Genomic DNA, 14,698 nt, shown 5'->3' with positions numbered 1-14,698 from the left:
TCACGAGAAGCCCGAAGAGTTGGCCGAGCCGCGGTGCTGCGGGCGGGCCGCGGGGCCCGGGCTGCTGCCGGGCAGGCTGGAGGCCTTCAGGGCGGGGCCCCCGGGCAGGCTGGAGGCCCTCAGGACGGGGTCCGCGGGGGCCCCGGGCAGGCTGGAGGCCCTCAGGACGGGGTCCGCGGGGGCCCCGGGCAGGCTGGAGGCCCTCAGGACGGGGTCCGCGGGGGCCCCGGGCAGGCGCGAGGCCCTCAGTGGTGCGCTGTAGCCCTGGGCCTGCGGGAAGCGCTGGTGGTACCGGTCCAGGCGCAGATACTTCACGGTCACTAGCTTGCCTGTCACGAGCAAGAAACAGGAGCCGTCAATGCAGTGCAAAATACCACCTTAAAAAAGGTCGATCCACCTTAAGTGAGCCTGGGCCGAAGCAACAAAGAAATGCGTGAATGCTACATCCACAGCTTTAAGATGTTGAGGCTGGCAGGGAGCCAGCCAAGGCGATACGCCGACTCAAACCCTGTGTTTGTGACAACACTGCTGCTGATTGGTCGGCTGTGTGGAGCTGTAGAGATAAGAAGGGTTGAACCACTTTTTTGCACCAACGACCGAGTGCAACGACCTGAACGTCCTTCTGTTCTCCGTCATCCCCGTTTGTGGGATTCAGGGATGACGGGAGTTGAAAGGGAACGAGCTACCAAACAGTTGTTATTAAAGCCCTTCTGTATTCACAGTGAGTGAGCCGAGGACTACACTACGCTGACGACCAAGACGCTGCTGCCCTTCAAAGCTTAACCCTTGTTCCTCCTCTGCCTCCTGACGGGGGAACAAGGCTGCAATGAGAGCAATGAGAGCAATGAGAGCAATGAGAGCAATGAGAGCAATGAGAGCCCCCCGTCATGCGGCTCCTCTCTGGGAGGCCTCTGTCAAATCTAGTTATTTGACTAAATGCTACTTTTTACACTTAGGGGAAACTTTAGCTGCATTGTTAATGTCAAAATGAAACATCAAAATTATAAATAAACCATTAAAATGTATTATTTAATTAAAACAATGTTTTCAAGAGATGATTAATTTATGAACGAAAGCCAACAAATCCCTTTGCATGTTTTATTAATGTTAAAGGTCCATTGACTGATTTGAACCAATGAGAATGTAGTTTTTAGATTGGGTTTCAGGACGGCTCCGGGAGGGTTGAACAGGTATAGTCCCATCACGAGGGTTGTCGTAGGAACACATTTAAAAGTATAGATGGTTGTGTTTATATGGAACTAACGCTCGTCAGTCTTAATTCAGGCAGGCAGACGTGTTTGAGTTGTTCAATTGTCTCAACGTGTTCTGAACTGGTTTTTAACTCCTGGGTTATTATTTGGACTTCCTGGATGGTAAGTCAACACAGGCCCTTCTTCCTGAATGACATTCAGACTGAGACTCACCATCGAACCAGGAGCCGTGCAGAGCCTTGAAGGCTCTCCCCGAGTGCTCCGCAGAGAGACACTTGACGTAGACGCAGCCCTGTGGAGAGAGCAGAAGCACAGCGTGACATCACCGCGGCGACAGAGCGGAGGTGTGACATCACTCACGGGACGGTGCGCACCTCTCGCGAGTTCTTGTCCACCGCGATGTGGACGATGCCGTCGTTGTCGTTGCACTTCTCCAGGATGGCCTCGTGGATGGCCAGGTCCCAGTTCTCCCCGACCTCCCTGCACATTCAAGAGAAGGAGGTTTAGGTCACCGGCGCCCGGCAGGCAGCAGGGGGCAGCAGGGGACTGCAGGGGGCAGCAGGGGGCAGCAGGGGACTGCAGGGGACTGCAGGGGACTGCAGGGGGCAGCAGGGGACTGCAGGGGGCAGCAGGGGGCAGAAGGGGGCAGCAGGGGGCAGCAGGGGGCTGCAGGGGGCAGCAGGGGACTGCAGGGGACAGCAGGGGGCTGCAGGGGACTGCAGGGGACTGCAGGGGACTGCAGGGGGCAGCAGGGGGCAGCAGGGGGCAGCAGGGGGCAGCAGGGGGCAGAAGGGGGCAGCAGGGGGCAGCAGGGGGCAGCAGGGGGCAGCAGGGGACTGCAGGGGGCAGCAGGGGGCAGCAGGGGGCAGCAGGGGGCAGCAGGGGACAGCAGGGGGCAGCAGGGGGCAGCAGGGGGCAGCAGGGGACTGCAGGGGGCAGCAGGGGGCAGCAGGGGGCAGCAGGGGACTGCAGGGGGCAGCAGGGGACTGCAGGGGGCAGCAGGGGGCAGCAGGGGACTGCAGGGGACTGCAGGGGGCAGCAGGGGGCAGCAGGGGACTGCAGGGGGCAGCAGGGGACTGCAGGGGGCTGCAGGGGGGAGAAGGGGACTGCAGGGGACTGCAGGGGACTGCAGGGGGCAGCAGGGGACTGCAGGGGGCAGCAGGGGGCAGCAGGGGACTGCAGGGGACTGCAGGGGGCAGCAGGGGGCAGCAGGGGGCAGCAGGGGACTGCAGGGGACTGCAGGGGGCAGCAGGGGGCAGCAGGGGACTGCAGGGGACTGCAGGGGGCTGCAGGGGGGAGAAGGGGACTGCAGGGGACTGCAGGGGACTGCAGGGGGCAGCAGGGGACTGCAGGGGGCAGCAGGGGGCAGCAGGGGACTGCAGGGGGCAGCAGGGGACTGCAGGGGACTGCAGGGGACTGCAGGGGACTGCAGGGGGCAGCAGGGGGCAGAAGGGGGCAGCAGGGGGCAGCAGGGGGCAGCAGGGGGCAGCAGGGGACTGCAGGGGACTGCAGGGGGCAGCAGGGGGCAGCAGGGGGCTGCAGGGGGCTGCAGGGGGCTGCAGGGGGCAGCAGGGGGCTGCAGGGGACTGCAGGGGGCAGCAGGGGACTGCAGGGGGCAGCAGGGGGCAGCAGGGGGCTGCAGGGGGCAGCAGGGGGCAGCAGGGGACTGCAGGGGGCAGCAGGGGACTGCAGGGGACTGCAGGGGGCAGCAGGGGGCAGCAGGGGACTGCAGGGGACTGCAGGGGACTGCAGGGGACTGCAGGGGGCAGCAGGGGGCAGCAGGGGACTGCAGGGGGCAGCAGGGGACTGCAGGGGGCTGCAGGGGGCTGCAGGGGACTGCAGGGGGCAGCAGGGGACTGCAGGGGACTGCAGGGGGCAGCAGGGGGCAGCAGGGGACTGCAGGGGGCAGCAGGGGACTGCAGGGGACTGCAGGGGACTGCAGGGGGCAGAAGGGGGCAGCAGGGGGCAGCAGGGGGCAGCAGGGGGCAGCAGGGGACTGCAGGGGGCAGCAGGGGGCAGCAGGGGGCAGCAGGGGACTGCAGGGGACTGCAGGGGGCAGAAGGGGGCAGCAGGGGACTGCAGGGGACTGCAGGGGGCAGAAGGGGGCAGCAGGGGGCAGCAGGGGGCAGCAGGGGGCAGCAGGGGACTGCAGGGGGCAGCAGGGGGCAGCAGGGGGCAGCAGGGGACTGCAGGGGGCAGCAGGGGGCTGCAGGGGACTGCAGGGGACTGCAGGGGACTGCAGGGGACTGCAGGGGACTGCAGGGGGCAGCAGGGGGCAGCAGGGGGCAGCAGGGGGCAGCAGGGGGCAGCAGGGGGCGTACTCACATGACTGGGTCAAACATGTTCCTGATCTTCAGACATGGAGTCAGGCTGTTGGGAGGAGAGTTCCTCCGGTCCAGAGGGAAGGCTGAGGAGGAGACATCAGAGCGGTGCAGTGAACGCGTGTTAGCAGGTGAGAGGATTAGAGATTGTTATGTTCATTATTAGGAACCATTAACCAGCAGTACACATTGTGACCGATTATTGCTGTTAAGCGGTTCAAGGAATTATTTTTTGGAAAAGGTCTCTGGTCCCACTAGAAATGTGCGTTACCTTTTCCCTGCCACACTTTGGAGGGCATCAGGGAAGTCTTGTCACAACTGAGCGAAGGCTGGATCCACCGCCACACATGGAAGTCCGCTCCACCGATCCTCTGAGGCTCTTTTCGAATCCTGGACTCGTTGGCTGAGAGGAATCTCACGGCCCGCTCCCAAACCTTCTTCATCTTATTCCTGTAAAGTATTGCAAACACATCTTCCTCACCTGGCAGAGCCAACGCTGTGTCTTTTTGACATCACGAGCAGCCACAACTTAACGGCATTATTCCTGTATGACAGGTTTTCCTTTTCAGCCCTTATACACCCGTATAATATATATATATATATATATATATATATATAAACCCGAATGCAATTTACTATCTGGATTCAGATACCAAAGATCAAGCTGTGGCAGTGTTGGTACTGACCGGTCCTGAGGCTGAACCAGGGAGTCTCTGACGTGGGGGATGGGCAGGTAGGGCTGCAGGTCCTGGTTCTCCTGGCACGCCTCACTGTGGCTCCTCAACACATCTGAAGACCAACAGCGTTAGGAGGAAATCATTCAAGCATATACAATACTAAGGAGTGAAAGTATCACATGACCTTAGGAGACCCGAGCGATCTCTTGGTACCACGTCGTGTCTGAAAGGAGGCTGAATAACGCTCAGTTAGGATACATTCCGGAGAGGGATAAACTGCTACGGACATTTTCAAAGTGGTCCCTTGACCTCTGACCTAAAGCTGCGTGAGTGATGATGGGTTCTATGGTACCAACGAGTCTCCCCTCTACAGACACACACACTTCATGAGTTTGTTTTGCATGCAGCATAAATGTGTTATTTTCACCCGCTCCAAAAATGGTGTGTTCGATTATTTTGAAATACTGGGACCTGGAATTGAATCACTGGGGAATGACTGGGAAGCTAGTGATGTTAGTCCTAATATAGACATTTCACAGGGGTCAGTTTAAAATGACCTATTGTGACCTGGAAGATAATCCCAGCCGTCACAACCACAAACTACAGACCCAGACTTTTCTACGGCTTTTTGTTATCAACTCTCAAGTGGTCAATTAAGCAACTCAAAAATTGCTGCAACAACGTATGAGACAGAAGTGAGCATTAGAACGGCCTCATAGACTTCCATCATAATGTTCTACGCCCTTTCAACATTTAAATAGGTTGCAATATGTTTATTATTGATTAATGACTACAGTAAACCCAGTGCTGAGCAGCTGCTATGTGTCTCTACTGCTGACCTAAGATCTGCTCCCTGTCCCACCTGAAAAAGACTCAAAGGGCTCTATGGTTTCCACCGCCTCCAGTCGTTATGATAAAACATGCCATCTTGGTGCCATCTCTTCATCTCCGAGAGGAGAGCGTTCCTTACCGATGATCCTCTCCACCATGTCGTACATCTGCCTGGTCTCCTCCTCCTCTCTCCTCCAGCGGTACTTCATGTAGCAGACCACGCTCCACACACAGCCCGCCGCTGCACAGAGACACAGGAGTCACACACAGTTCCATTTCTAAATTAAAACCTGTGGAGCTAACATTAGCAGAGCATGTCAGCACATCATTACCTAGCGTTAGCACTTCTATGCTATGCTAGCTAGTAACAGAATAAAGATTAAACGGCTTTACAGGAACACTGTTGTTCCTTCATGTCGTTGTGTTCCGTCTGTCAAGCTGAGGTGGTGCTTCACTTTAATACTTTTATACTGGGATCTGCAGCTTTAGCTTCCATCTTTAAACCTGTATTCATCCTGATACAGCCACGACTCGTATTGTAGACCCTTCCGTCTGCCGCTCTCTGAAATCTCTTCTGAAATTCTTTTCCAAGCAATAGATATCTATTATGGGAGTGCAGTCAGTGACCGTGTGGTAATGTAGCTACATGGGCGGGGCTTTACTTTGGGAACACACTAATTAGCAGTGATCTAACACACACACACACACGTTTCAGGCCCGCTGTTGGTTATGTGGTGGGGCGTTTCTCACCGACTGCAATGAGGAAGACTCTGCTGATGACGGTGAGGAAGGCTCTTCGGAAGCGGCATGTGAAGGGCATCTTGGGATGCGTGGACTCCAGCTGAGAGATCTCGGACACTTCGGTCAGTGGATCGTCAGCTACCGTCCCAGTCAGCCTGCACACACACACACACACACACACACACACACACACACACACACACACACACACACACACACACACACACACACACACACACACACACACACTGAGTAAAGTCTAGTTTACCATAAACTAGGCTTAAGGCCGTCACACAGCAGGCTTGTGATCAGCATGAATATGTATATCTTGTGTTACCTTATCCCAACGTCCTGGCCTGTCCGGATGATCCACTCTAGAGCCGTTTCAATGAAGCCATCAAACTCCTGATTCTGAGTCTGAACAAAAGACACACGGTACTGATGAGGAACATCACCTGTGACCGTTACCTCTGCTTCACAGGTCCCAAGCTGATTGGCAAGGATTGCAGGCCAATCATAGAGAAGATCATTTTTTGGGGTAGACAAGTTTACGAACACGATGAGGTAACGTCGCCACACAGCAGCACAGTGTTTTATTATAAACATACAATATAATAAAAAAATGCCCATGAAAGAAAGATTATGAATGTTTATTATGAACAGGCCAGTTGTAGTTCTCAGACAAAAAGAATTGGGACTCGGCCGATCAGACATCTGAAAAAACGGAATCGGCCAAGAAAATTGCGATCGGAGCATCTCTACATCCTCCTTGTTCACCGACCCACAGCTCACAGCCGGCGCCTGGTCACTGGTCCAGGACAGAGAAGAGCTCACTTTGTCCCCTCGGCCACAGCAGCCCTGAGAACAAACTGCCTGACAGCTACTGCACATGTGCAAACTAGTACTGCAGTCGGGCTCATCAACAGAGCCCGGGTCCCCCTAGCAGAAGCCCGGGTCCCCCTAGCAGAAGCCCGGGTCCCCCTAGCAGAAGCCCGGGTCCCCCTAGCAGAAGCCCGGGTCCCCCTAGCAGAGCCCGGGTCCCCCTAACAGGAGCCCGGGTCCCCCTAACAGAAGCCCGGGTCCCCCTAACAGAAGCCCGGGTCCCCCTAACAGAAGCCCGGGTCCCCCTAACAGAAGCCCGGGTCCCCCTAACAGAAGCCCGGGTCCCCCTAACAGAAGCCCGGGTCCCCCTAACAGAAGCCCGGGTCCCCCTAACAGAGCCCGGGTCCCCCTAACAGAAGCCCGGGTCCCCCTAACAGAAGCCCGGGTCCCCCTAACAGAAGCCCGGGTCCCCCTAACAGAGCCCGGGTCCCCCTAACAGAAGCCCGGGTCCCCCTAACAGGAGCCCGGGTCCCCCTAGCAGAGCCCGGGTCCCCCTAGCAGAAGCCCGGGTCCCCCTAGCAGGAGCCCGGGTCCCCCTAGCAGGAGCCCGGGTCCCCCTAGCAGCACAAGCTGTAATCAGCCTCACTAGCGTACACTGCAGAGCCCTTTCCGGTCTTGTTGAACATGCAGGGTGTTGATGTGTGGACGTACCCGTAGATACGCAGAGGCCTCGTTCATGGACAGACTCCTGTTGGGATGCTGCTGCTGGTCTCCACAGTCGTGCTGGCCTGAAATCACAACAGAAACCCATCAGCGCTCGTATCAACGCGATATGTCTTGTTCACAGGTCGGGCGCAAAGGGACTGGGCCGTGTGACAGTTTCTCACAGCAGGCTGTAAATACACTGTAATGGATCATTTCTAGAGGATGTGATTTGAATAAAGTACTCTGGATTAGAATTCATTAAGATATCATCTCTTGGGTATCAGTCAATTACCCAATTATCTTTTATTAAAGCAGTAATAGCTGCTTGCAACAGATCCGTCTGACTGAGGACCTCTCTGGCCTATTTGACAATGCATCAGCTTTCCTCAATCGGTCATATAGAAAGTGAAAATGTGTCTGGCAACAGGTTTCATACATTCTCAACCCACGGTTGCGACATGGCCCCAACAGTAACACGGTCTTGTTCCTCCACACGGCTCTACGTCAGCCAGTCACAGCTTGGCGAGCAGAGTTAATAGTTACCAGCGACGTTGGCCAGGTGGTCATGTAGGTTGAGCAGCAGCTTTAGGATCAGGTCCTTCGTCTCCTTGTCCTGCAGACAATAAAGACTCAGTGGACACACACTACCAACAGAAGTGCACAAAGAGGTTCACACCGAAGACCAGAAGGGAAGCCAAACATTACAATGTAGCGGCCCGGATCCAAACATTGAGTATCTGCAGAAAGAGTTCCAGGATAAGATTAAATCCTAATGCGACTCGATGGGCTAGAGAAGACTTTGCTGGAACTACAGAAACAGCCCGTTGTGGTGGGACAGCGGTTTTAAGGGTTGGCGCTTCCATCACACGCGGTCTTAGGCCGAGTACAGACGGCAGCTGCGGAGAGCATGTAAACCAGACAGCAGACTCGTTCATGGCCTGTGATCAAGTTACTCCCAAATGAGCATTAATTAGTGACAGCGGATGTGACCTGCCAGAGACGTTTGTCACTTTAACTGGCGGCTAAACAAAAAAAAAGAGCATCTGCTACCTGAATGCTTTCTACACAGCTCTGTGCTAATGGCAATAGAGCGCCGAGTAGGGATGCCCCCGATACCCGGTTCTAAACGGGAACCGATACGATTAGTAAATACCCGGAACCGCAATAAGGTCCGGAGTTAACGGTTCAGCGTTGGGTACTTTAGAAGTCTATTTGTTTACATACAACAATAATAAAGCAATGTGGGTTTTTTTCTTAATCAACTGTCTTTTTTCTTCACAAAATAATCACACAAAAAACAATACGAGTATTATAAGGAAGCAAATCGATAAGCAGTATCGATACGATACTAGTGTGACCCCTTCTCAGGAGTCACAGCGTGCCACGTAACTGCACTGAAGAGGCCGGCTGTGGCAAATTAAACCTAGCCATCTATTGAGTGAACGCATGAACTGCATTTAGAACCTAGTGAGTCGCATCATATTGCACAGAAACTTTGCAGTACAAAGAACCAAAAGAAGGGTTCAGGAAATATCTACTTACGTAAGAGTCAAACTCGCTGCCAAAAGGGTGGCTCTTAACTGCAAAAGAGAGAGAAACGTCAGCATGCTCACTAGAAACACTGTAAACCAAACGCACCACACGGATCAGGAGAAGGAAAACTCCATCTTCACAATAGGACGGCTCGTTTGGAGACTGTGGAATGCGAGTTCAGACATCACTTATCGGGTGAGTCAGTGTCTGTACATGAGACTCACCCACATGGAGAGCTGCCATCTCCCTGCACTGACCGTAATCACAGTCACCAAACTCAAGTCTACTGTGTGGAGAAAGGACGTCCATTTTTCTCCTTTTTCTCTGAGTTAAAGATATTATCATGATGCTGACTGTTTACATGAAAATGGGACATTTCCACATCGAGATCTTTCCTTCCATTTCCAACACATTTTATAAAGTTTAAACCTGCGTTACTTGTTTATGTCCATGTTGATTTTCTAACAGAGTTCTTGCCTGCCTTCACTGAAACAATATTTTTGGGGACGTGATGCGATGATCACTGACAGGCGACGGTTTGGACCAGAAAAGGGCCGCCGTCGGGAGACTGCTCAGAAACAACACCGTCTACAGTGTGTGGGGTTTGGATTGGTGCCAACAATTCTTGCAGATGGAGTGCAGAAATGTTCCTCGCCACATCTACCCTATCGGCAATCTTTCGACGCCGATTGCTTTAAAATAAAGAAACGACTTTAATCCTTCCTCTGAACGCAGAGTTTCTTTTCAAGCCAGACATTTTCCTAGACACTATGGCTTCTGCCATCCTTCTAGCTTCAGCTGCAGTCGTCGTATTGGGGGATTCGGGTAGACTGACAGACCATGTAAGCAATCAAGGCCACGCGACTTTATTGGAGAAATAAGGTGCTCGATCTGAGAGCAATCGGCATTCTTCTGGCGTTCTCAGCACAGAAATGTCGCCACAGACACCACAACTCGGGTTTACGTAGAAACACAGAGCGCTTTACCTGGCAGGCCCAATCAGCATTGTGTGACCTCGTTTGGCGAGGCACTGAATGTAACGGCCTTTCGTGTATGTGTAAAAGTGTCATTACAAAGCCAATCTAGCGATTACATCCGCATGAGGGAGGGATTTAAAACCGGGCTGCACACTGATCTGTGCTCCAGGTTTGATGAGGCACTGGTTCCCGGAGGTTGAAGCCACAGGGGTTAGCTGGACAGAGAGCATGTTGCTCAGTGTCCCTAGAATACAGTTGGTTGGCTACAAATATTTGATCTTTTAATGATTAGAACTAGAGCTAAGACTTTAGTGCAAAATGCAGATACGTTTAAGTGAAACGGCACAGACTCTGTTCTCAGGCATGAACACAAACACAGTAATCCGATTAAGACACTAGTTGGATGTAAGTACACCGGGGTGTTCTCATAAGCAGGCTTCTCATCTATTCAGATCTTCTGAAAAGGTTGGGCAAGCGTGTGCTTGTTTCTAGAGATGTAGATGACAGTTGTGCATCAAGATATCTCTGTCTATGCATCACGATATGACTCCATTGAAAGACGATAAATTATCAGATTGAAATGTTCGTCCAGCCACAGCTGCCTGACAGGTCTTTTGATCTCAACTATTATATATTGGCATTTGTCCAGAAATAAATCTGATTATCGTCGTGAATCTCATTAAGCTTGAGCTCCACAGCAGCTCTGCTGACATGTCCATGTTAGGGTTGTCGCTGAGGGGAGAGACTTACTGACTCCATCCGCCTCCGAGGACCCAGAGCCCCTCATCCTGAGGTACACGAGGCCCAGCAGCAGGAAGAAGAGGCAGGCCGCCGTGAGCAGGAACATGGACAGGTAGTGCGCGCTGAAGCTGCCGGAGGAGGCCACCTCCTCCCGCTTGAACTGCTGGAGCAGCTCGTCCTCCGGGACCGACAGCTTCTGCTTCAGCGCCTGGCTGTACGCGTGGTTGGGGCCGGTGTGGTTGGAGTGGTTGCTCCTGTAGGCCTGGGACAGGCTGCTGTAGTTGGAGAAGCGCGGTCTCAACCCGATGGCGAACCTGCTCCTGGAGGCTCCGTCCTCGCCGTCGACGTGGTTGTTATGGCCGGCCTCTCCTCCGTGGTTCTCGGCGAGGGACACGTAGATGGATTTCCTGGGGAAGTTGTGGCTCCGAAAGCCTCCCGACGGGTCGGAGTCCCTTCTCTTCACCTCCTCCTCCCCCTCCTCCCTCCGGCTGCCCAGCATGTTGAGACTATCGGGCGGGTTGACCCGTCTCGCTGCCCCTCCCGTCTGGGACCCTCGGCCCGCTGGGTGGGAAGGAAACCCCGCTTTCGGGTGGCTCCGTCTCGGCTCCGACCTATCCCGTTGCTGCTCTCCGGCACCGAGGCCCACAGCCTCCTCCTCGTCTGAGTCGGAGTAATCCGCAGCTAGCTTGCTCGTGTTTAAATGAGCCGCCCCGCAGCCATTTAAAGAGCGAGAGTTCTTCTCCGGTTCCTCGTAGTCATCCTCTTCCCCCGATTCGTCGTAATCCCTCCCTTCCGCCTCGGGGCTGGATCTGGCACGGACCCCCCAGCCCAACGAGACCCCTCTCTGGCCGCCCGCACCCGGGGAAGAAGCGTTGCTGCTCGGCGTCCCCGCCGCGCCGTACGAGCTCCTGCTAGCCGCTCTGGGTGTCGTAACGGGCCTTATCTTCGGTTGCTGTGGGAAACCGGAGCTTCGGTCTGCCTTGCTGCTGTGGTTGAGGCCTTTTCTTTTCAGTGGAGCTTCGGCGTCAGATTCGTCGGAGCTGAAGCCGAGGACGGAGGACTTCCTTCCCGGTGTCCTGCCCGAGCTCAGGTGCGTGACGTCATGGCTGGCTGGCCTGGATCCCGCCGTGTTGCCTCCGCCAGCGGTGCTGTTGATGGCCGCGCCGCTGCGGGCTTTACCCGGCCTGGAGCCCCGCTGCTGCTGCTCCTCGCGAAGCTTCTTCAATTTCTTCAAATATACGGGGCGAGTGTTTTCGGTAACCGGGCCTGGAGTGAAGCCAAATAGCTTTAATTCGGAGAAAAGCTCCTCATCCGATAACTGCGTTGACGCCATCTTGGACAAAACTCTCGGAGATGGCAGTGTAACGGAAATGACGTAGGATGAAGCGGAAGTAGACCAACTGTGCTGCGTTCAGAATCAAAAAGCAAGCTGTTGCTAAATGAGTGCTTAAATGGTTCTGAGGAGTTTCTCAGTTGTACAACTTTTCCCAGTACACACAGAACGTCACCCTGTGTGCTTCTACTTTTCCCAGTACACACAGAACGTCACCCTGTGTGCTTCTACTTTTCAAAGGGTTCTGCACTAGATGAACAATGAGTCCATGTAGAAAACGCAGATTCAGTGCAAACAGCGTCTCACTTACTAGTATAAATAAAAGAAATGCACTGCACATAATTGTATGAAATAAATAAAATATTGCACCAAGTCTTACATTTCGAGATATGACAATGTCATCAACAAATATAAGAAAATACAATACATTTTTTACTTTATGAATATTCATATACTGCATTGTTTTGGATCAAACTTGGGGATTGTTTTGCCAACCAAAACAAGCCAGAGATATAATTGTAGATTATGAAGACAAGAACTAGAAAATACATCACCCTGTTAATTTACTAATCTTATTGGGGACATTTCACATGCATAAAGACAACCTTTCTGAATGTGTTTTATCTATTGAGTTATTCATTATTGTATTTGTAAAATGACACTGAGTCTGTTGAGCATATTAATAATTCATGTGGAATTACAATTGTTCTTCTTTAGGAGTTTTCTGCATCGTATTATTCTATATTTTGTCTCACTTATATATTTTGATATATTCATCTACAACATTAAAACATTACATGTTGTGCTATTTCTTTGTCTGTACTAGTTGATATCTTATCAGAGTATTAGCTTTTACATGGCCTGTCTTGATTTAACTTGATGTGTAACTATCGTACATTTCAGTTGGTTTACTTTACTGACGTACATCTTCAGATAACGGTGAAATGGAAGTCTGGTTTGTGGTTGAGATGTCACCAGTGGACCAGCCTCCTCCTCCTGGTGGACCAGCCTCCTCCTAGTGGACCAGCCTCGTCCTCCTCTGGTGGACCAGCCTCCTCCTCCTCCTGGTGGACCAGCCTCCTCCTCCTCCTGGTGGACCAGCCTCCTCCTCCTCCTGGTGGACCAGCCTCCTCCTCCTCCTGGTGGACCAGCCTCCTCCTCCTGGTGGACCAGCCTCCTCCTCCTCTGGTGGACCAGCCCCCTCCTCCTTGTGGACCAGCCTCCTCCTCCTCTGGTGGACCAGCCTCCTCCTCCTCTGGTGGACCAGCCTCCTCCTCTGGTGGACCAGCCTCCTCCTCTGGTGGACCAGCCTCCTCCTGGTGTACCAGCCTCCTCTGGTGGACCAGCCTCCTCCTCCTCTGGTGGACCAGCCCCCTCCTCCTGGTGGACCAGCCCCCTCCTCCTGGTGGACCAGCCCCCTCCTCCTCTGGTGGACCAGCCTCCTCCTCCTCTTGTGGACCAGCCTCCTCCTCCTCTGGTGGACCAGCCCCCTCCTCCTCTGGTGGACCAGCCTCCTCCTCCTCTGGTGGACCAGCCTCCTCCTCCTCTGGTGGACCAGCCTCCTCCTCCTCTGGTGGACCAGCCTCCTCCTGGTGGACCAGTCTCCTCCTCCTCTGGTGGACCAGCCTCCTCCTGGTGGACCAGTCTCCTCCTCCTCTGGTGGACCAGCCTCCTCCTGGTGGACCAGCCTCCTCCTCCTCTGGTGGACCAGCCTCCTCCTCCTCTGGTGGACCAGCCTCCTCCTGGTGGACCAGCCCCCTCCTCCTCTGGTGGACCAGCCCCCTCCTCCTCCTGGTGGACCAGCCTCCTCCTGGTGGACCAGCCTCCTCCTCCTCTGGTGGACCAGCCTCCTCCTCCTCCTGGTGGACCAGCCTCCTCCTGGTGGACCAGCCTCCTCCTCCTCTGGTGGACCAGCCTCCTCCTGGTGGACCAGCCTCCTCCTCCTCTGGTGGACCAGCCTCCTCCTCCTCCTCTGGTGGACCAGCCTCCTCCTCCTCCTGGTGGACCAGCCCCCTCCTCCTGGTGGACCAGCCCCCTCCTCCTGGTGGACCAGCCTCCTCCTCCTCTGGTGGACCCGCCTCCTCCTGGTGGACCCGCCTCCTCCTCTGGTGGACCAGCCCCCTCCTCTGGTGGACCAACCTCCTCCTGGTGGACCAGCCTCCTCCTCTGGTGGACCCGCCTCCTCCTCTGGTGGACCCGCCTCCTCCTCCTGGTGGACCAGCCTCCTCCTCTGGTGGACCAGCCTCCTCCTCTGGTGGACCAGCCTCCTCCTCTGGTGGACCAGCCTCCTCCTCTGGTGGACCAGCCTCCTCCTCCTGGTGGACCAGCCTCCTCCTCCTGGTGGACCAGCCTCCTCCTCTGGTGGACCAGCCTCCTCCTCCTGGTGGACCAGCCTCCTCCTCTGGTGGACCAGCCTCCTCCTCTGGTGGACCAGTGCCTTAACTGTAATCTCATACTTCAGATCCTTGCAGCTAATCTTCTAATAGATTCTCGTCTGAGTTTAATAGTGTGCTCTCAGCTTAACGGCTTTGTTCAACGTGTGTTCTCACAATTCTTATTCAAAGTTTCCCGCTCGCAGACGATAGGGATCAACAGAAAATATTCCTCTTTCAGTCAGGGGTTCATATTTTCTAAAGCATGTTAGTACATCCTCTACCTTCTCTTTGATAACAGGACCAGCATTAATATCATATTCATTCAAAAAGAAAGGATTCTTTGTTTCTGCTGTTGTGCGGCAGCAGGACAAAATGACCAACAAACAAACACAAAAATAAATAAACCCACACATCCAAAAGCTCTCAGTTAC

General features: G+C 54.3%; 1 protein-coding gene across 1 annotated transcript; it reads right to left on the bottom strand.

The window, feature by feature from the left end:
* lemd3 (LEM domain containing 3) lies at positions 1 to 11,910 on the bottom strand (the record flags this gene model as incomplete). Its single annotated transcript, XM_079236018.1, has 13 exons — positions 10,569 to 11,910; positions 8,851 to 8,888; positions 7,852 to 7,921; positions 7,315 to 7,391; positions 6,119 to 6,198; positions 5,791 to 5,936; positions 5,180 to 5,281; positions 4,219 to 4,321; positions 3,804 to 3,982; positions 3,537 to 3,618; positions 1,586 to 1,691; positions 1,425 to 1,503; positions 1 to 329 (listed from the first exon to the last, which is right to left on the bottom strand). Exons 1-13 carry the CDS (start codon positions 11,890 to 11,892, stop codon positions 1 to 3), a joined length of 2,715 nt encoding a protein of 904 aa, XP_079092144.1. The 5' UTR covers positions 11,893 to 11,910.
* Between the last annotated feature and the right edge of the window lie 2,788 nt (positions 11,911 to 14,698).

This window comes from Taurulus bubalis (assembly GCF_910589615.1).
Source record: "Taurulus bubalis genome assembly, chromosome: 20".
Lineage (NCBI taxonomy): Eukaryota > Metazoa > Chordata > Actinopteri > Perciformes > Cottidae > Taurulus > Taurulus bubalis.
Note: the sequence above shows the minus strand (reverse complement) of the source record. Positions and strands in the feature narration are given on the sequence as shown.